This window comes from Diceros bicornis, chromosome 8, assembly GCF_020826845.1.
Source record: "Diceros bicornis minor isolate mBicDic1 chromosome 8, mDicBic1.mat.cur, whole genome shotgun sequence".
In the NCBI taxonomy this organism is placed as follows: domain Eukaryota; kingdom Metazoa; phylum Chordata; class Mammalia; order Perissodactyla; family Rhinocerotidae; genus Diceros; species Diceros bicornis.
The window spans coordinates 5,337,082-5,358,731 of NC_080747.1; the positions used below are offsets into that span (position 1 = coordinate 5,337,082).

The window sequence follows — 21,650 nt, forward strand, 5'->3', positions numbered from 1 at the left end:
CAGTGAAGGGACCCTTGTCCTTCCCCCTCGGAAGACTCTCTCCTCCAGGTGCGCCACCTTCGGCTGTCCCCCCATCCCCTCCCTGTCCTTCAGGTCGCTGCCCGCTTGCCCTCCCTTCTAATTCCTCCATCCATTGGCCATCTCTTCCATAATTGGAGCACCTGGGCACCCAAGGTGCCCCCCTAAAGCTCAGCTGACCAGTGCCCCACCCCAAGCTGGCCATCTCCTTCCTCCCTTCCCCGCTGGCGCGCCCAGGCCCCAAAGGTGCCCACCCGCGAGGGCCGGAGCACCGCGGGGCCGCCTCCGCCGGGCGCGGCTCCACCTGCAGGGTGCTCGGCGGCGGGCGCGCGGCGGGCGGTGCGGGCCGCGGGGGCGGAGGAGCGGGCGGCGCGAGGGAGGGGCCTGCGACAGCGGCGGCCCCAGCCCGCGCAGCCCGGCTCGGCCCCGGCTCGGTCGGCGCAGCGCCGCGCGTCCCCTCCCGCCGCCGCCGCCGCCGCCAGCGCACCGGCACCAGGCCGCCGCCGCCGGGCGCACGGACGCAGCGCGCACCGGCCGGCCGGGATGCGCGCCCGGGCCCCGGCCCGCCCCCACCCGCGGCCGCCGCCCGCCCGCCGCGCGCTCGCCTGACCGCGGCGCCCGCCCCGGCCGCCCCGCCCGTCCCCGGCCGCCCCCGGCCGCGATGCCCACCCCCCGGGGCCCCGGCGGCCCGCGCCCCTGCTAGGCTGCGGCGGCATGGCCCGCGCGCCCGGCGCGACCTCTGCGGATTGCATCGGTGTGCGGCGGCGGGGCATGCCCAGGGCACCAGGCACGGCCTTCAATGGGCGAGGACACGGACACGCGGAAAATTAACCACAGCTTCCTGCGGGACCACAGCTATGTGACTGAAGGTAACGTACGTGTTGTCTGAGGCCCCCTCCGGCCGGCCGCGGCGTGGGGATGCCGTCGCACCGAATGCCCTCCGAAGGTTTGGACCGCGCGCTGTGTGTCGTGTCCCCCCGCCCCACCCCACCCCACCCCACCCCGGGTCCGGGAGGGAGGGAGCCCGAGTGCACCGGCCTCCGCTGCCCAGCCGCCCGGGAGGGCAGCGCCCTCCTCCGCGCCGCCCTCCGGCAGGCAGCTTTCCGCCCCCAGGCCTGGTGCCATCCTGAATGGGCCCTGGCCATGGTTTTCAAAAAGGCCATCCCTGCGGCTAAGCCGGTGAAGAAATCCCAGGGAAATTTAATGGCTTAGAATCCTGGGTTTTCCATTCAGCCCTGCCCAAAGCCTGCAGAATTTTCTAGGCTGCCCACTCCCCGGAGACGAAGAGGGACCCAGGGGGAAAAAAAAAATCCATTCATTGCCAGATTCCTTGGAGAGGCTAGCTGTCTTCGGCCCCTCGCTGTGCCTCCAGAGGCAGGGTCCCTTAGTGGGCGGGAGAAGCGGCCGGTTTGGGGTTGGTCTTTTATTCCTGGTGACTCATACTGAGACAAGAGCAGCTGGCCCCAAACTGTCAGAATTTTCCAAAAAAGTGGAATATACCACCCCAAATGGGCCCTGCGTTTCGAAATCCACTAAATTGGCCCTAGAAGCCCAAGCCCAGCCCCCACCCTGCGGCTGGTGCAATCGAGGGTCAGCGCCCCTCTCTCATAGGCTAGTAACCTCCAAGGGTCCCTCTGCCCCACCTTGCCCGGGGAATGGGGGGACCGCTCCCGAGCCAGCCGCAGCCAGGCGCCCGCGGAGCGAAGTCTCCATCGAGGATGGGGAGAGCTAGCCGCGGGGTGTCAGCATGCGGCGGTGGGGACTCTTGGGCTGGAGACCTCCCCGGGTTTAGAGACTGTCTGCGTCCTCCCAGGGGCTGCTGGACTGGTTGCAGAAGTGTTTGTGGGTTTTTAGCAAGAGCTCCCCTGCTGCTTGCCCCAGTGGGAGGGGCCCTGGGCATTGCGTGCTGCGGGGCTGGTGCGCGTGGGTGCCTCTGTCAGGTCACCGGTGTGGGCTCGGCGGCGGTGACCCCGCTCCAGGGTGGTGTCCGCTGCGCTGATGCCTGGCTCCGCCGGAAAGGAGGCCGGACCCGTAGCCGGAGCCCTGCGGAGGCCGGGGAGCGCTGGGCCGGCGCCTGGCGGCCTCCCTGCCGTCCTGACCCGGGAGAGCAGAGGCTGGGTGTGTACCCCTGTGTACCCCGGGCGGAGGGATGCTGAGTGGTGGAGCTCCCCGCTCCCTGCTCCTGGCTCCCCGCTCGGGAACCGCTGAGTCATGCCTTGCTGATGGGTGTGTGTGAGGGAGAGGGGGCAGGGCTGCCCAGGGCTGGGCGCTGGGTGAGGGCTCTGCCCCAAGCCAGGGCTTCTCTGGGCCCAGGGAGCTGAGAGGGGCCCTTTGTCGCCTGCCTTGGTGAGGTTGAGGAAGGATCAGCGTGTGGCCGGGGTGTTCTTTCTGCTCCCAGCCTGCTGAGCGCCGAGGGTGAAAGAGGCCTCCGGGGTTCTGGCAGGTGCCCCAGTGGTCTGGCTCTGGCCGAAAGACAGGGCAACTTGGCAGGTCCTTCTGGTCTGGCTTTCTGGAGGAAGCCGCGGGTTTCCCATCTCTACATCGACGATAATGGACAGGGCTCAGGGCTTTGTGATTAAAAGTAAAAAGCACCAGGCCTGACCCAGAGTGGACACGTGCAGACATTAATTCCTTCTTCATCCTCCCCTCTCCCCCCTTTCTTTCCTCAATGCACCAGCTCTTAACAGGTGAGAGCAAGGGGAAAGTGCATAGTTATAAGGGTGAGAAGTGATGATTTTAATTCCCCTTCATTCATTCAGCAAGTGCCAGTCACTGTGTGAGCCTTGGGGACTGGACAGAGAGCCTGCCCTTGGGCAGCCTATGTTCTAGAAGGGACCTGTGATGTTGAGGAGAGTCTTCTCACTGTCTCAGTTTCCCCGACTGTAAAATGGGAGTGAATAATACCATCCTGCCTACAGGTTTTGGGGTTTCTGTGAGTAGGTGAGATGGTGGATGAAGGAGCCACCTCGGAACCATGCTCTGTTAACTGGCAGCGGAAGTATGGGGGCACCCATGTGTGCTGGGGCCTCACACAAGATCCACATCCCCTCACCCCATTTTATAGATGAAGAAACTGAGGCCTGGCCTTTGTCCATGTCCCAGACTGAACACTAGTTGTGTGTAGGGCATAGGGCCCAGGTGTTAGGGATGCAGAGAGGATCCGGATCAGAAATTCCTGCCCTCATGGAGGGCAGGGTCAAGGAGTGAAAGCAATAACAATAATTATTAGAATTAGAATTGTATGAGATTTCTGGCCTCCCTGAGTGAAAACAGACTTCCACACTGTTGCATCTTGCTCGCGTTTTGTGCTGAGAGCACAAGGTAGGTCCCAGATTTGGATGTCAGACAGACTTGTGTTCAAATCCTACTTCTGACTCTGCCTGTGCCGTGCAGCCTTGGACGAGTTACTAAACCTTTCTGAGCTTCACTTTCTCCCTTTGTAAAGGGAGAAATAATAATGACTTATCTTACAGGGTTGTTGGGGTCACTAGTGGTAATGCTAATATAGAAAGCACCCAGTATAGCATTTGGTCTACTGGAGGCATTTAATAAACAGCACTCTTATAATTTAGAAGTTTTGTTCCTGAAGGAGCTTCATGAGCAAATAGTGAATGCTAAGAGATTGCAAAAGACCGAGGTGTACAAATTCCTGTTCCACTTGGTCATTTGGTTCACAAACACTTGCTCACTACACTCCAGTGGCTCTGATCTACCTCCTGTTCCTTAAGCAGGCCATTTTCTTTCTTGTCTCAGGGCATTTGCACTGGCTGTGTCCTCTGCCTGAAACACCCACCTCCTGCTCTTCTCATGGCTGACTCCTTCTCATCTTTCAGGTCTCAAGTTAAATGTCATGTTCGCCCGTGGGAGTCCTGCTTGAGTTCCTGCACCTCTTCTTATAAAAATCTTGAAAACCTTGGGGAGAGTTTAGGTTTTGTTAGTCATTCACACCTTGGTGTGAATTAGTCAGAACACCTTTTTTCCCCCTAACTCTTGGCTCCAGTCAGCTGAGTGAGGGTTGTGATCATTAGGTGAGGGTGCAGGCCACCTTGGGGCACAGAGAACTTTGCAAGGACGCATGGGTGTTGGGAGAGCGGTGCAGGTGAGGCTGTTAGGAGAGTGGAAGGCCCTGGGCCCTACAGAAAGGGGCCCCAGGGAGAGGAGGATGCCAGGAAGTCTCTGTCTGTCTAGGCTTTTCTCAGGAGCTGGATATGGGCCCAGGAAGGAGTCTTCCCGGCTCTGTTCTCTTGTTGCAGCCCCCGGACTCAGCTTTAGGATGAGTTGAATAGGCATTTCCAGGCTAGACTGGATCTACGAAATCCGTTCCTCCTCCTTCATGCAGCAGGCACCTCCTCCTCTGGGTCTGGCCCTGGACAGGCAGTGATGGACCAGACCCAGGGGCTCACGGACCGGGGGAGGTGGCAAATGCTGAAGAGGTAGACAGTGGCAGTGACTGGGTCTCTTCAGGAAGCAACAGTCACTCCAGACGCCCCCCTGATGGGTAAGGCACTTTGGGGGCACACTTTTCTGCTGGGACCACAGGCAGAGCTTTCCCTCCCTCGAGCATCTCAGCCACTAAACCCTGTTGTATGCACGTGCCTCTTTCATCCATGGAAGGAAATGTACCTGTTTCCCTAACCCTGTATCCTTGCCATCCTTGCGTGCCCCATGTGATTTCAGAGTGATCTGTTTACCCCACAGGCTTGTCCTGAGTTTGTAGCTGAGGAAATGAAGGGGGCTCAGAGGAGTGAAGGGGCTTGCTCAGGAATTGGGGAGATGAGGAGGGGGTCCCAGGCCTGTCTGAATCAGGCATTTAGGCAGTTTCTACCGCATGGAATTGTCTTCATGTTTTGACCCATGTTTTGGACCCCGGATGATGTCAGTTTTCTGTCCAGACCTAAACCACACTGGAGAGGGGGTGCTGCTTGTGCCCCACATTCAGGCAAATTGGCCCCCCATGGTGGGTGTTGTGGCTGATCTCCACAACACCCTGTCCCCCTCACCCCACCGAGAACACAGGTGCTTCCCAGCAGGAGACCTGTGGCCACGGGCTGGATCAGCTTGGTCTGAGGGTATCCCATCGCTCGTGCAGTGACTGGTTCCAGAATGGATGTGGGAGTTCGTTCTGGAGGTTCAGGGGAAAGTAGAGAGGGCTGCAGGGAGCCACTCTCTCTTGTGATGGAACGTGGAAGCCCCATTATTGGTGGCAGCCACCTTGAGACCCTGAAGGGAGTAAGGCTTAAGCCAACAACGCTGTTGACGGCAGGGCAGAGAGCGACTGAGAACTGGGGGCGCTAGTGACATCTGTGACTCCTTGGATTAACCAGGCCTGATGTCCACCCACCTCTGACCTTCCAGTTCCGTGAGCTGGTACTTTTATTTCCTCATTGTTATGCACTTTAAGCCAAGGCTCTGTTACTTGCAGCCAACGGCACCCCTATGTGCACAGCCTTTCCTGGTTATCCAGAAAACCAGGAGGCCACCCTTCACTCACGACCAAGACTCAAGACACATAAAACCCAGAGGGACTTTGATTTGTTTGCCCTCTGTTTTAGGAATCCTCTTTGATCTCTTTTAATGCACTTAAGTCAAAATTGCCAAGTTCTGGTTTCCCCTCCTCTGCCCTACTGAGGAGGCGTTTCCAGCCAGATGACATGTCCCACGATCTGGTGCCAGGAGACCTGCGTTCCCGTGGGGTCTGGCTCTGGGTCTGTAATCTTGGGCAGGTCACACGGTCTCTCTGAGCCTTAGTTTCTTCCCAGCTCGTTGCTTAGATCACTTGACACGAGGGCTGTACATCTCATGAACCCCCAACCCAGCTCCATGAAGGGAATGCTCTCAGTGAACTCATGGCATTAGATGGTGTGGCGCAGGGCCTGGGCACAGTCAGTGCTTAATACATATTGTCCATAAATCATGATACCCGTTCTTTCGGGGTAAGAGTTAGACTAGCCCATAGAACTGTCACCAGACTGGCTGACCCGACTCCGTCCCTAGCCCATGGGGAAATCGAGGCTGAGGGGGCATTACTTGTGGCACTGACGTAGAGCCAGCCCTGAGGGAGAGCTGGAGGGCCAGGCTTCGATTTTTGAAGATCAAGACATGGGCTGCTCAGACCTTGGTTCCTTATCTTCCCTTGAGGAGTGTCACTTCCACAAGCTTTCTTGGGGTTTCACAGCTCATGTTGTCTCCATCTCAGGGGTGGGGCAGGGAAGGAGGCTGCACTGGGACACCAGTTGTGTGTTCTCCACTAAATTGCATCGCCTCTCTGAGCCTCAGTTTCCCTCACTGCGTCCTGCCCAGGGTTGTTATAGGCTCTAATGAGCGAAGGCCACGGGGACTCCAAGTTCTCCAGTGTGAGGGGTCATTGTTGTTACCTGTTTCCCCAGACTGTCATGTGGACCAGCCCCACACCCCCGCTGTGGACAACTCGCTCGTTTATTTGCCATCAGTCCTGACTTAGAGGTTGGTACAGTCACGGAGCAGGGTTTTTTCATTTTTCTTTCCGCAAGATGGAAATCAAATTCTGATAAACTTTTTCCACATCGTCTCCTGGTTGTTTTAACTTGCTACAGCTTTTGGGTTTTATCCTTCGAGCCCGCAGAGCTAAGGGAGGTTTTGTAAGCGGTATGTTAGGTCTTGAGAACCGGCAGTGTGGCTTGTGAGCTGCTGGGCTTAACGGAGAGGATTGCAGAGTAACAGGCCGATGAAGAGGAAGGAACCGTCCCAGCCCACCTCCCAGAGACACATCGTCCACAGTCTGTGACGGTTCCTTCCAGTCTTTTTTTAATGCCCATGTCTGTTTTTAGTAAAAGCTGTAATCTCTCTAAACAATTTCCAAGGCTACTTTTCTCATTAAGCGTGAGATTATAAGAATTTTCCAGTGCTTTGCTACAGGGCTGGCTTCACAGGTGTGCCACCTGTGCAGTCATATAGGGCCCCATACTTAGAAGGACCGTGTGCTTGGTTTCATGCTCTGCTGTCACCGTCTTGAAATGTTTAATAATCTCATCTTTGAACCTATGTTTTGTAAGTGACGTCTGATGGGACAGTGGAGCACGTGCGTGAGCAGAGGCGACACATGCAACAGGTGTCTCTGCTGTTCCTTGTGCGTCTTCCATAACACACTTGCTGTGTTCACTTTGAGTGTCGCTGAGCTCCCACGCGTTGTGGGGCCACCAGAATTCCGTGCTCGTGCACCGGATCAGTGTGTCTGTGATTGCGTAAGCAAGGGTGCTGACAGCCCTGGGACGCCACGCGTTATGTCTGAACCAGAACTTGTTCTGAATGCAGAAAGGAGGCAGTGACATTCTCAGAAGCATCAAGGCCCAAGGAACCCTGTCACGTCCTTTCTTACTCATGTAACGTCCCCGCGTTAGCCGATCACTGATGCTGAAATGACGACACCGAAGGAAAGGAAAGATAGGACAACCACAGCTTCTTTTCCTTTCAGCTCTTATTGGTCATTGAGCCAAGGGTAGAGATGTGTGCCTAGCATGTGCGAGCATCAAAAAGTGAAACAGAAACAGATAAGTTGGGTTTGTGCAGTTTTTCTACTGCTCTGGGAAGATCGAAGTGTGTATGCGTGTGGGAGCCACCAGATACGAGCGGTGTGTTTCAGTGACGCTGCATTCCAGTTCAGTGCTCTTCTGTTTGCATTTAAAACTGAAATTGCACAATAGAATGCTGAGCCATAAAATTCATGCTAATAATTTAAACTTTTTTTTCTTTATTTCAGTTGGCATTAAATAGCAAGTAAATAGCACCATGACAAGTCATGGAAAAAATGAAAAAGCTGTATATTTTAGTACCTTTACTGACACTTTTTCCCTGCTTTTTGTACAAGGGGCTCTGCATTTTCATTTTTCACTGGGCCCAGCAAATGATATAATTGGCCCTACTTGCTGTCAGGGGAAGGCCGGAATTCCTGGGAGGGTGGAATCCTTGGCCCGCCTCCCACCCCCCTTGGCTTTTGTGATTGGTGGAAATGGGGAGAGCCTGTCACCCATTGGGCAACCTTTCCCTCTTGGGTGGGGTTATACTGTTAAAGGTCCCTGCTCCTCCCCTGCCCACTGGGGCCCTCACCCCATGGGCTGCTCCGGGAGGAGGCCTCCAGTTCCCTCCTTTTAGAGTCCAGCCTTCAGACTTCTTTCTCCCACAGGCCCTGCGGGAGAGGCACTGGACTAGGGATCCCTAGCTCATTTTTTCCTCCAGGTTTACCATTAATAAAGCAAATTTTTTTGACTTCTCTCTTTTTGTCCTCCTTCTCTGTGTGTTCTCAAGTCCTAGCAGGGCAGAGGGGTGTGTAAGTGGCTGCCTGAGCCCCCGCCCCTGAATTCCATCATTTTATTGGCTGCGTACTATTCCCATAATAGATGTGTCACAGTTTAATCACCCCCTGATTGTTGGGTAATTAGGTTGCTTTTTTTCCTTTTATAACTCACACTGAGTGAATGAACAGTATTTGTGTATGAAGATCCCTACTCCCATCCCTCCCCCAACTTTGGAATAATTTCTTCGGAGAGAGTCCTATGCATGCAATTTTATGTAAAAATTATGAGCGGGTTTAATATTCTTGACACATATTGCCAAATCATTCTCCAGAAAGTTTCTCTATTTTACTACATGCTGATCAGCATTAGGTATTCTAATTTGTGTGACCTTTGCAGATATCACAGATGAAAAATGTTTGTTTTAATTCGTGTCTGAATACCAATGAGGTTGAGCATTTTTTCCCCTTTTGTTCTACAGACATTTCCTGGTCACCCTTATATGCCAGGGGGACGTTAGATGCTGGACATTGTTGTTGCTCACTCACTCACTCATTGATTCACGCATTCATTTATTCAACAAGTATTTCTGGAGCGCCTACTTTGTGCTAAGCACAGAAGAAGCTCGTGTCGCTGGGGCAGGGAGAGTGAGGGTGGGGGTGAGAGGAAGGAGAGAAGAGAGCTGAGGCCAGAGCGCAGGGTTCACCAACATCCACGGGACAGAGAACAAGGAATCTGTGATGGTGCCAGAGTTGGGATGGCCAGCTCTGGAAGAAGGAGGAAAACAGGAGGACTCTGGAGTCACAGATCCGAGAGAGTCCCGGGAAGGAAGGGAGAGAGGGAGGTGGGAAGAAGGATGGGTCACCGGCATTAACCGCCGCCAGGCGTCGGGGGGACAGCATGGGAAGGCACCGCTCTGGCTCTTCGTGTTCTGGGCGCTTGCAGACCTGTGCCCGGTCCCCTCGGGCACTGCTTTGGTGATGCCCTATTTGCAAGAACCTTTGTAGCTTGCGCCCCTCGTCTCCCCACCAGTTCTCCCTGTAGGCACGCAGAATAGTTTGTTCTCTGTTCTCCTCACTCCAGGACGGCTCCTGCCCCACCCACCTCCCACCCCGTCTTACTGCCTCTGGGGCAAACACTCCAGGTCCCAGAAGGCACGTTTGAGAACTCTGCACTCCCAGTCTCATTTTGTGGACACGAGCCAGGCTGTGTGCTTCTTGAGGTGTGGGCCCGGCCCTCCCAGGGTCTTGGATGCCAGTGAGAGAGTGGGCTGCCTCAGGAGAGAGTCTGGAGTTGCTGGAGGAATCTGCAAGTCCACAGTGCCCTGGGGAGTCTTGCTAGTTAAACCGGGCCATACAAAGAGAGAGGCCTTGCTGGTCAGCCCTCGTGCAAAATGACCCACATGGACTTCGGTGTTAAATAATTATAAAACAAACACAACAGCCATTACATTTATTGAGTACATACTATATGCCAGATGCTAAGTAAGTCATCTTATTGGATCGTCACAAAACCCAATGTTGTGTGTATTATCTCCATTTTACGGAGGAGAAAACTGAGGCTTGGCTCTTGCGTGGAGTCACATGTGTAAGAGGCAGAACTGGGGTTAATGTGGTCCATCTGCCTGCAGAACCCACACTCCTGACCTCCACGTTGCGTAGTGGGACCAACAGGGCAGGCGTAGGTGGTCCATTCAGTTCTGATTATGCGCCCAGCTTAGGAGGGTCTTGGGGTTTGAATCCAGGGCGGCCTGATGTGGTACTGGGTGTGCAGCAATGCATTTGTCACAGCTGTGTGTGTGGTTAAAAGCATTAGAGATGGTCAGTAGGAGAAGGGATCCCCTCCGCCGCACAGGTGGATGGCGGTGGGGTGATGGTCACAGCTCTGTGGAGGACAGGCACTTCAGCACTGAAGGGAGCGGCATTCCCCAGGTCTTGTTGTTGTGTTGGGATACGGCATTCTAGTACATTCCAGGCAGGAGGAACAGCATATGTGAAGTGATATATGCATGTCCCCTGACAGCATCCAGGCTCCTCTGCCTGAGCCCAGGAGGCAGTTGCCAGCCTGTCCGGGGAACAAGACCCACCTGGGAGGAGCTGCTGTGCTGCCCAGGATGGGCACTGCCTCCTTGCACAGTGGAAGCCATTGTCCCCCAGAACCCTGGGCTGAATGGTGCATTGAGGCAGAACAAAGGCGGCTCAGAGGTCCCGGCTGCCCCAAGCAGGGATGGGATCTCCAACTGCAGGCCCAGGGCCTCCTCTGGGCGGGCCTGGCCTCCTGCACCCCGTCCCCACCCCGACCCCCTGTAGAGCTTGCAGCCCTGACACCTGGGGCTGCCGATGCTGGAGACCAGGACCTGGGCCCCGGGCTGAGCTCCAGTCCTTCACAGCCGTGAGCCTTTGGCTGGTTCTTCAGCCTCGGAACCGGTTTCCCATCCTCAGACAGAGGGAGAACTGCCACCTGGGCTTCTTGTGAGTATTAGGTGAAATAATGTACACACCGCACACAAATCTCAATAAAAGGGAACTACTTGCATTATCATTATCAGCTTTTGAATTTTTTTTTTCAACTTCAAGAAAGTTTTAATGAAAACTTTCAAATATGTCCAGAAGTAGAGAAAATAGTATATGGAATTGCTCCTCTCCCACTGCCTCGCTTCTGCTGCTCTCAAGGTTTTACCATACTTCCTTCCTTGACTTTCCCCTTTTGGCTGAAGCATTTTTAAGCAAATTCAAGACTCTGGTCACTTGACCCCTCCATCAGCAGATGTCTGTGAACAGTAAGGGCATTTCTTTCATAACCAGATACCACCATCCCATCTCACAAAATGAGTACCGATTCCTTCCAAACTATATCCTGGTCCATCTTAGCAATGTCCCCAGTTGTCTCAAAACTGTCTTTTTATAGTTGGGTGGTTTGACCCCAGATCCAAATGCACCTGCATTTGTTGTTCTGTCTCTTAAGTCTTTTCTGATGGAGACCAGTCCTCTGTTCCGTTTTCAGACCACTGACTGCAGGAGACCTTCGTTACTGTTTTGTAAGGATTGTGGTTTGTCTCCACTGTCCCTAACCCGTGTCTGGATCCCAGGTCTGGGAGGCTGATGGGTGGTTGCCTGGATCCTGGGAATCAACCCCAGGGTGTGCTCCTCCCTCCTTCCAGGCCCCCTCCTCACCTCCCATCAGCTGAGAGATGTAGGGCAGGTTGTTCAGCGGTGCACACCATCTCCACCAAGACCTTCCCAGATTGCAGGTTCGTGAGCAAACAAATGGGTCCTGTGTTAAGCCACTGAGTTTAGAGGTGATTTGTTACACAGCAGTAGGTAATGGAATAGCCGTGGATTCTCGAAGTTGAATTCCCAGTCCTTCCCAAGGCCCTGCTCCTTCTGAGGTCCCCTGTCCAGCTGCTGTGCTCTCTCCTTGATTCTGTGGCTCCCTCGGAGCCTTCCAGTAGCTTCCTTCTTGCTCGTGTTAGCCTGTGTCAGTTTCCATTGCTTATAACTAAAGAACCCTCATTCTCAGTCCCAGCCAAGAGGGGTGACTCAGCTCACAGCATAAGATGGGACTGGGACCTGGGCCTTTCAGAAACACAAGCCCTAGAGTCCTGTCCATGTAGATACAGATCTTGGACATGTCTGCTTCCTCTGTATACAGCTCAGCACCTGGTACCTACTTGGTGCTGAGAATATGTGTTTGAATGACTGAGTGAACAAATGGCACATCTTCAGATCTGACCTCAGAGCAGTCCAGATTTTTTTTTTTAACCAAATGCCACACCTTCCCCTGGCCAAATTTCCTGAGTGTAAACAGCCTTCACTTCGCACAGTTCCATATGTACAGATTTCAGTCACCACAGTTCAGTTAAGTAATGCCAGTCCCCCAGCCACACGGTCCATCTACCACGTATGGTAACTGTGGGTAATTGCATGAAGTACAAACTTTGCCACCACTTCCTCAGTCCACACAACACTAAGGAAATAACGTTTGTGCATCATGATTTATGACCGAGTCACTTCTTACATTGTCATTTGCTGGTCGGTCACCGCACTTCTGTCAGTTCACACACAGACAGCAAAGCGTGTGGTGGGGTTGCCTCCTTGTTTCCCTGTGATGAACTCATGGATCATCGAAAGAGGGAATTGTCCCACGAAGATGAGGTTCAGCAAAAAAACGAAAAGTGATGATGCTGGAGGAGAGATTTGGAGTGAAAGTGAATGGAGGTGTAGGAAAAATGGCTGATCCTGGGAATGTTGAAGCTGCTGCCATTCGAGACTCTTCTGTGCAGCCAGAGGAACTGAGTGAAGGTGAACTTATCGACACAAGTGAGGAGAGTGGCTGTGACAAAACAGATGAAGATATCCCGGAGGAAGTGACTCCAGGAAAACATTTCACGTTAAAGGAAATCTTAAAGATATTTCACGATGTTGAAAGTGCATAGGGTAAAATCTTGGAAGCTGACCTAAACTTAGCAAGACAATTCTCCAAGGCAAAGAAGAGATGCTTGCCCGGTGTCTTAAGTGATACAACAAGCAGAAGAAGCTAGCACTGTTCAAACTGCTCTCAATACATTTTTTACAAAGAAATAAAACACTTGAATTCTCAGCGTTTCTCATGTTTTAAATTACTGTGTACAAATAAATGCTAGTGTTACTACTTTTAATTTCCCTTTACATTTATAACCATCAATAAGAGAGTTTTTAATATCTTGAAAAACATTTTAAAGGTCATGGAACAGTTATAATTTCCACACTGATTGTTGAGATCGCTTTGAATGGTTTCAGCGTGCATGGTCACATTTGTGGTCCCCAATATGCGGTGAGAACTCCCTGCATTTATTCCAAATGGGCAGTGGCTACACTGTGTGGCCCTCCACATGTCAAGGCCACGGTGATGTTTTAAACCCTGGCTGGAGGATTACAGTCAATATATTCCTTATTGAAGGCGACAGCCCAAGAATATTAAATAACTCGATTCCTCACTGTGGAAATGGTTAGGCAGCCCACGGATCACCGCGAGAGGGACACACACCTTCCCTCTGCTGTGTTTGCCGTGCAGACCTCCAGCCAGCCTGTCAGCTTCAGGAACAATCCATCATGGAATGAACTGGCTTCAGGAGTCAGGGGCTGAACGATAGTGGTTCCTACACCTGCTTTCAATGTGAGAGGTGATAAAAACAACCCTGAATATTTTATAGCCCCAAGGAGAGGTAAGGCTCTTTATTGAAACTGTGAAAATATAATCCATCATCATAATGTGTCAGGCTCTGGGAGCTAAGTTGTGTGTATGTTAAGGTGCTCCTTTTGAGAAGATTTTAATTTTATTTCTCTATTTTGTCTCATTGCAGAAGCATTTGAAAATGCAGAAAGTAGAATAAAGAGGGGGAAAAATAACATCCTGATTTCACTGCCTCACAAACATTGTTCCAATTTTGTTGTTTTTCCTTCTTACCACTCCCCTGTAGATTGTAATATAAATACAGTTTTGTATCTTTTTAAATATTTACATTTCCCCATATCATCACATACTCTGAGTAAACAATTTTTAATGGCTGCATAATAGTCCATCATGTAGCTATAATTATTCATTCAATCACTGTGTGTGGATTCATTCATGAGACTAGAGTTGATGGCCTGCGGTGGGTGGGTGGGGTGCAGGAATGAGGAGGAATAGGGCACAGCCCCTCCCTTGAGAACCTCTGGAACCAGGGGGACATAAACAGGTGCCCATAATACAGTGTGATGGGAGCCGGATGAGGTGGGACCGTGTCGCAGCCTGGGAGCAGATGGGCAGAGATGCTGAGTCTGGAGCAGAGGAGCAGCTGGTCCAGCATGGCAGGAGGGAGTAGGGGAGAAGGCATTCCAGGCGGTTAGGGACGTTGTGGGCAGAAGCACGGAGGTGCGAAACAGTCTGGCTCCAGGGTGCTGGAGCATTAACTTGGAGCTCCTGGCAGGCCTGGTGGATGAACAGACGAAACAAGCTGCTGGTGGTGGAGGGACCTTGGTGGTCTGTCCAGGCACGGAAGGAAGAGGGAGCTGAGAGTGGCCAGAGGTCTCCGGGAGTTTGGAGAGTGGAAGTGAAGTTCAGAGGGGTTGTGAGCACTTCCAGGAGGGGCGCCCAGACCGGGCAGTGGGGGTGGGGTGTGGAGGTGATGGTCGTGGGAAGGTCGTCCCAGAGGGTTGGTGTGGTGGAGGTGTGGCGTGGTGGAGGCAGGAAGATTGAACCTCCTCTCCTGGACTTTGGTTAACACAAGAGCGTGCCAGAGGCTGGTGGGTGCAGATGCTGGTGGGTAGAGGGTGTAGAGACCTGCCTACTCTTGGACACCCATGTCCCAACTTTGGGACACCCATGTCCCATGAATTAAGATGTGTTGAGCGTCCTTGTGCATGTACATGTTCCTGTGTTTCAGATTATTCCTGTCTCTGGGTATCCGGGAATGCAGTTTCTTAGTGGAAGGACAGGGGTGTTTTTAAGGGCTTGAATAAAGATTCGCATATCATGTTGTCTACTAAACTAAAAATAAAATTTACCAAAAATCTTGTTTGGGTGATCTTTAAAAGAGTAAATCCACGTGTATCATGCAGCTCTGGAGTAATCTGTAGATTACAGCAAACCCATCAGTCTCTGTCTCTCTGGCTTTAAAAAAAAATAAGGATCGATTTCAGCTCCAGCCCACGGTGACTTATGGCTGTGTTCATTGTCTCTTGATGTGTGTCTGATGGGTGATGGGGCTTCGGCTGTGCTGCAGAGGTGCAGAGGAGTCGTGCTGTGAACCGCCTTTCTCCACGTGTGTAACTCTAGTCTTCACCGTAACATAGTAACAGTGATGGTGATGGCGATGATAAGGGAAGCTTCCCTTTCTTCACTGCTACAATGTCGCCACACGGATGTTCGTGATCTCATTGAAACTTTTACCTGCTCTTGGAGGCGGTGGGAATGACCCCCTTTTATATGTCAGAAAACAGAGCCCCAGGGAGGTTGGGCACGAAGTCACACAGTGAGTATTATGGTTACTGTTACTATATAACAAACCACTCTAAATTGTAGTGACCTAAGACAACAACCATTCTTTTATGTCCCCTGGATTCTGTGAGTTGGGAATCTGGGCAGGGCTTGGTTGGCAAATCTGCTCTGCAGGGCAACTGCTGAGTCTCCTTTCTAAGCTGGTGGATGGTCTGGTCCGGAGGGTCCAGGATGGTTTCACTCACATGTTTTGTGCATGGTGGGGATGGCTGGGAGACTGGGCTCGCCTGGGACTGTTAATATGGCCTCTCCAGCATGGCCGTCTCAGGGTAGTTGGACCCCTTAGGTGGTGGCTGGCTCTCCCAGATCAAGGGTCCTACGGGAACCAGGCGGAAGACCTGACTTCCTGACCTCCTCAGAGTCTCACGTCAGCTTTGTCGCTTGTGTCACTTAAGGTCATCGAGTTCCAGGCTGGCCGAGGTTGAAGGGGAGTTAGACGCTACCTTGGGGTGCAGGGAAGGCCAGGTCCCGCTGTGGAAGAGCTGGTGGGATGGGAGACAGCGCTGTGGCTCTCTTTGGGAAACATAGTCTGTCGCAGATGGCGGCGCCGGGCAAGATCCACGCTGAGCTCTGTCTGACCTTGGAACTGCTGCACCTCAGGAGCAATACTCCCTTGTCATCCGGACCAGTCAGAGGAGGAGGCCTCCTCCTCCACACCGTGTCCCTGTTCCGAAATGTGAAAAGCATCCTGTAGTTTTGCCCATTTAAATACAGAGTTTGTGACAACGTGGATGGATCTTGAGGGCATAATGCTAAGTGAAATAAGTCAGAGAAAGACAAATACTGCATGATCTCACTTATATGTGGAATCTAAAAAAGCCGAACTAAACAGAGACTGGAATGGTGGTCACTAGGGGCTGGGGGGTGGAGGAAATGGGGAGATGTTGGTCAAAGGGTACAAACTTGCAGTTAAAAGATGAATAAGGGGGCCAGCCCGGTGGCGCAAGCGGTTAAGTGCGCGCGCTCCGCTGCGGCGGCCCGGGGTTCGCTGGTTCGGATCCCGGGCACGCACCGACGCACTGCTTGGTACGCCATGCTGTGGCGGCGTCCCATATAAAGTGGAGGAAGATGGGCACCGATGTTAGCCCAGGGCCGGCTTCCTCAGCAAAAAAAAAGAGGAAGATTGGCGGATGTTAGCTCAGGGCTGATCTCCTCACAAAAAAAAAAAAAAAAAAAAGATGAATAAGTTCTGGGGATCTAAGGTACAGCATAGGGACTATAGTTAATAATATGTATCATGTACTTGAAAGTTGCTAAGAAAGTAGATCATAAATATTCTCACTACAAAAAAGAAATGGTAATTGTGTGACCTGATGGAGGTGTCAGCTAATGCTACGGTGGTCACCATTTTGCGATATATGAGTGTCTCAAATCAACACCTTAAACAGCATTACATGTCAATTATATCTCAGTAAAGTTGGGAAAATATAAATGCAGAAAACGAGAAGTGAGTAAAAGCTTCCTTTAGGGGTGGCTAGGTTTCCCACAGACCTGCCTCCCTGTGTGTGCACCAAGCGGAAGTGCTTCCTACAAACGGGGTCGGGTTGGGGTGCAGCCTGCCGGTCGCCCCCCAGCCCTCCCCTTCTGCGGGCGCGCGGTGAGGTGCCCACACTGGGGGTGGTGCCCTCGGGTGGAGTTGTGCTTGCCTTCTTGCCAGGGCCCCCGCGTGGGGGGAGGACTGCAGGCGGGGAACGGGTGAGCTGGCTGGTTTTCTGCTCTGCTTCACTCTAGGGGCTGGCCTCCTGGATCGTCTTATGTGCTCAGCCTCGAGGAAACAGTTTGGTTGGAAACCATTATGGCCCGGTGGCCTGGTCCTAGACAGGGCACACACGGTGTCCACCCCCCGGGAGAGGGGGTGTTGAGCCACAGTAGAGGCTCCCCCAGGCCCCTGGCCTCAGAGTAAGTGGGGGTCCGTGTCCTCAGGGTGTCAGCAGAGCTGTGGAAGGAGCCCTTGTTCCCCAGGGGTGCAGGTCACGAGGCAGGTGGTGCCTTGGGCTGGCCCACGTGGATCGGCTCAGCCTGCCCCCTGGAACCCTGGCCAGACAGAGGCCCAAGCCGCAGATGTTTACACCTTTAATTTTTATTATAAAACAGCTTTATTGAGATAGAATTCACATACCATGCAATTCACCATTTAAAGTGTACAACTGAATAGTTTCTTGGTATATTACATAATTAATTTTTTAAAAATTGTAGTAAAATATATATAACATAACATTTGCCATTTTAACCATTTTTAAGTGTACAATTCAGTGGCATTCATGACATCCACAATGTTGTGCAACCATCACCGCTATCTATTTCTAACTCCGTCCCCATTAAGCAATCCACCCCTCAGCCCCTGGGAGCCTCCGAGCTGCTTCCTGTGTCCTCCCGGGACCCCACGTAAGTGCCGTCTTGCTGTTTGTCCTTTGTGTCTGGCTCGTTCCACTGAGTGTAACATCTTCTAGGTTCGTCCGTGTTGGGCAGTGGGGAGGAGGTGCCCGAGGCTCACGGGGGAGCAACCCACGTCACAGAGGGGGCCTGGGTGTTCTGCAAGAGGGAGGGGCGGGAGACCCCCCCCGCGCCGGCTGCGGGCACTCACACCTGTGCCTTTGTCCAAATGACGCACGGTGCCCTCCCCAAGTGGACAGCTTCCCAAAGGCCCTTCCCCCAGCTAGGAAGCATGCTGTGGGCACATCTACCCGCCCACCCCCTGCCAACCATTCATCGTCTGTTTTCCCCCTCTCAATGAATCGTGAGCAGCCCTACAGGTGGGGGTGGTTCCCCCCTTTACAGATGAGAAAACTGAGGCTCCCAGAAGTTAAGACCTCCCCCAGCCAGGCGGAGGCAGGGCTGGGGTGCCCGGGGCTTGTTCCCCATGCCACGGGCACTTGCGATGACTTCTAACTCCCCTCCTTCCTCTTTGGGGGCCCCTCCCCCCATGCTTTGTCTCTAGTGCTTTTACTTCTGCAGAGTGAAGGGCAGGAGAGGGACTCAGGTCACCCTGGGGCCAACCTTCCTCTGCGCCCACTGCCCCTTGTGCAGTTGACCTGCTGCAGCCCCTCTCGGCACCTCCGTATCTCCAGCTCTAAATCGGAGGCCAAGAAGAATGTCCTCTCGGGGTCTCTCCAAGGGCGATGGACAAGATAACGTGTTAGGTCCCATCAAATGCTCACGTTTCCTCTAAGCAGTGGAACCACGGACGGAGGGGGCCGTACAGACCCCTCCATCTCGTCAGCCTCAGGTGAAGATGCTGCAGGCGGTCTGCTCTGACCCACCCCAATCCCACTTCGCCCTTTAACCAACCGAAGGGCGTCCTGCAGTGTGGCCACAAGGAGGTGGAGCCAGGGATGGGGCAGACCATCCAGGTGGTGAGCGGGCAAGCCTGCCGGGGTGGCAGTGTGGCCCAGTTGCCCATGGCTGGCCCAGCCCCGAGGTCTCCTGTGGTGCGCGCCATGTTCCCAGGAGGGTCCTGATCTGTTCCCAGGAGGGTCCTGATCTGTGCGGAGTCAGAGGGTGAGTGTATCTCGAGGAGAGCGCTGGGCTGGGATATCCCGCGGGACAGAGCTGGGCCCCGAGGACCCATGCGAGCTTTGTGCCAAGAACTCATTGGTGACTTTGCCTCCAGGTGACTCCCTGAATCCCGGGCTTGGGAACATTTGGGGTGGAGCCCTGCAGTCAACCAGTGAACCCAGGCATGCCTTGTTGATGGCACGTTCCCTGCCAGTGACCCAATTTTCAAAACCCCAAACTGGGACACTTGTCTGGCTACATATATGTGTCCATATGGGGACAGTGGGACAGCAGGTGATAAATTGGGGCAGTGGCTGAAAACCTGGGGGTTGAGGTCGCTCTAGCTGCATCCTTATAAGGGGCCCTGTGGCGTGGTGACAGGTGACGACGGTGAGCCTAGAGGCCCCTGTGCAGGCCAGGCTCTGCTGGTGACTGGCTGCGTGACCCTGGGGAAGCCCATGGCCTCCCTGGGCCTCAGTTTCCTCATTTGTGAAATGAAGACTCTGCCTTGGGGGCACAAATGCCGGTGTGTCCTCTGAAGCGAGGGTGTCTGCAGAAGGGAGGGGCACGCAGGTGTGAGGCCCAGGCCCCAGGAACAGGCCCCGTGACCACCCAGGGAACAATCCAGGAGGACTGAGATGGGACCAGGGTGAAACCGGGGTGTGCCCGGGGAACTGGGGAGGGAGAGTCACACATTCGGGATGTGAGTGGGGACACGCAAAGTCATTCTGAGGGGACAGATGGCCCCAGGCCAGCAGGAGGTGGCTGGTCCATTTATAAATCTAAGGAAGGCACAAGTCTGATTTTTCAACAATATCGCACAAGCAGAGTGGGACCTGGCCCTCCTATCTCCCATCCGGGCTGTTGGGGGGCCCTACGCCAAGCCCTCCTCCTGGGGGAGGGATCCTCCTGACCCCCCCACCCTGGAGCGGGGCGAGGGGTATACTCTGATTTGTGGGTTAGGGCAAGTTGTGACATGCAGGGGCAGGCTGGGGGTGGGGTGAGGCGGATGAGGTCAACTCTGGGTTCTGGGACAGCGGGTCCCGCTGGTGTCCGCGCTCACACCACGTCCTCCCCTGGGCCTTTCTCAGGACCAGGTGCTGCTGAGCCCAACTCTACACACCTCACCCTCCTCTCCTTCTCGGGGGGTTTCAGACTTGGGCAGGAACAGGAGTGCCATTTACTGGGCTCCAGACACCCCAAGTCCCTGGAGGACCGAGGCCAGAGGGGGAGGTGGAGGGTGAAGGGGACTTAGTTCAGTCGGACGGAGAGCGCAAAGGAGCAGCTGAAGGAAAGGGTTCCTTCTCCTCCCTCCTCCCCGGCCACCCCAACCTTGCTGAGGGGACAGCAGGACTGCGGGGAGGGGCTGAGGGTTAATTACGCTTCGGCTTTGTAAACAGGCGGCTATAAAACCTATCGGCAGTGCAGCACCTTCTCCACAAGACAGGCGCGGCTGGATTTATAACCCGGTCTCTCCAGGGCTGCAACAGAGAAGGAACAAAGCAGCCCCACCCCGCTGGCCTGCCCCCCGCCGCACCGCGCAGAGGGGTGGTACCGTCCACTGTAGAGAACACGGAAAATACAGGGAACAGAGGAGGAGGCACATTCGGTCTTAACGTGCGTTAGAGGGAATTCGTCTCAATGAGAAGTTGGATTTAGTGGGGGAGCAGGTGATTCAGGAAGCCTGGCCAGCTAGGAAGAGAATGAGATGGACATGTTTGAGAGCATTTACTAAGGTGTGGTGGGAATCTGTGCATATTGATTGTCCTGGACAGCCCGCAGTTCATTGAACACCTACTGTGTGTCGGGTGCTTTGCTGGGAGTGGGGGATATGGCTGGGGATGTGACTGACAAGCTCCATGTCCCAAGGAGTCCCTAGAACAGACCAGGTGGACAGGGAGTCAGTGCTGGGAAGGTGGCAAGAAGGAGCCTGGGGGCTGGGCTGCCCAGAGGAGGGCTGGGGCCATGGGAAGTCACGGAGGGCTTCCTGGAAGAAGGGAAGTAGCACGTATTGATCGGGGCCTGCTATGCACAGGCATTGAGATTGGTGTTGGAGGTACAGGAGAGACAGGGCCCTGAGCAAGTTCTAGGATCTGAGGAGGAGCAAGGAGAGGAGAGCGAGGAGAGGGAAGAGGGTTCCAGACGGTGAGCAGGGAGGCTGGCAATGTGGAAGGGGAGGCAGAGGCAGGCCCAGCTCAGGAGCCCCCTGTGGGGTGTGGAATTGTTGTCATCTCCAATCCACAGACAAGGAAATGGGGGCGGGTTTCACAGCCTCTAAGCGGGTGGGCTGAGATTTGAACCCAGGCCTGCAGATGCCACATGCAGCCCTTGTTCAGGCCTGCACGCACCTCCTTACACCTCCGCCCTCTGGGGTGGGTGTGGTGTCCGGGATGGCTCGGGCCTTCGTTGGCCCGCTGTCCCACCGGCCTTCATCCGTTATTGGCGAGGACACTGTGAGCGGGCGCTGAAGGGCCGGAGTCCCCTGAGCTGACCCGCTGTGCATTCATCTGGTGTTTTCCTTCAAGCGCCTGGCGAGCTTTGAGAGTGTGGCTGAACCGTTGCTTGATTTTCCTCTGACCCAGATGAAGAACTGGATAGCCATTCCCCCAATAAAGTGGGAGACAGACCCCGTGTTCAGGTTGAAAATGGGGGTGTTAACGGCAGGCGAGGGAAGCCAGTATGTGTGGAGTAGGTGCCACGGAGTGGATGCTGGACACCGGCCAGAGGCGCCGCAGTCTGTGTCTCAACAACCATCTGCAGTTGGTGCCAGTACCCTCCCTGCCCCCACCCGCACAGATGAGAAACTGAGGCTCAGAGGGGTCAGGCTCCTTGCCTAGTGTTGCACAGCCAGCA

General features: G+C 54.1%; 1 protein-coding gene across 1 annotated transcript in view; it reads left to right on the forward strand.

The window, feature by feature from the left end:
- The first annotated feature begins 501 nt into the window (after nucleotides 1-501).
- The window catches only part of PPP2R2C (protein phosphatase 2 regulatory subunit Bgamma), a 137,273-nt gene continuing 116,124 nt past the window's right edge, over nucleotides 502-21,650 (forward strand). Inside the window, exon 1 of the mRNA XM_058546687.1 lies at nucleotides 502-887. Coding sequence (XP_058402670.1) covers nucleotides 818-887 — 70 coding nt within the window. The 5' untranslated portion in view covers nucleotides 502-817. The remainder of the gene's footprint in view (nucleotides 888-21,650) is intronic.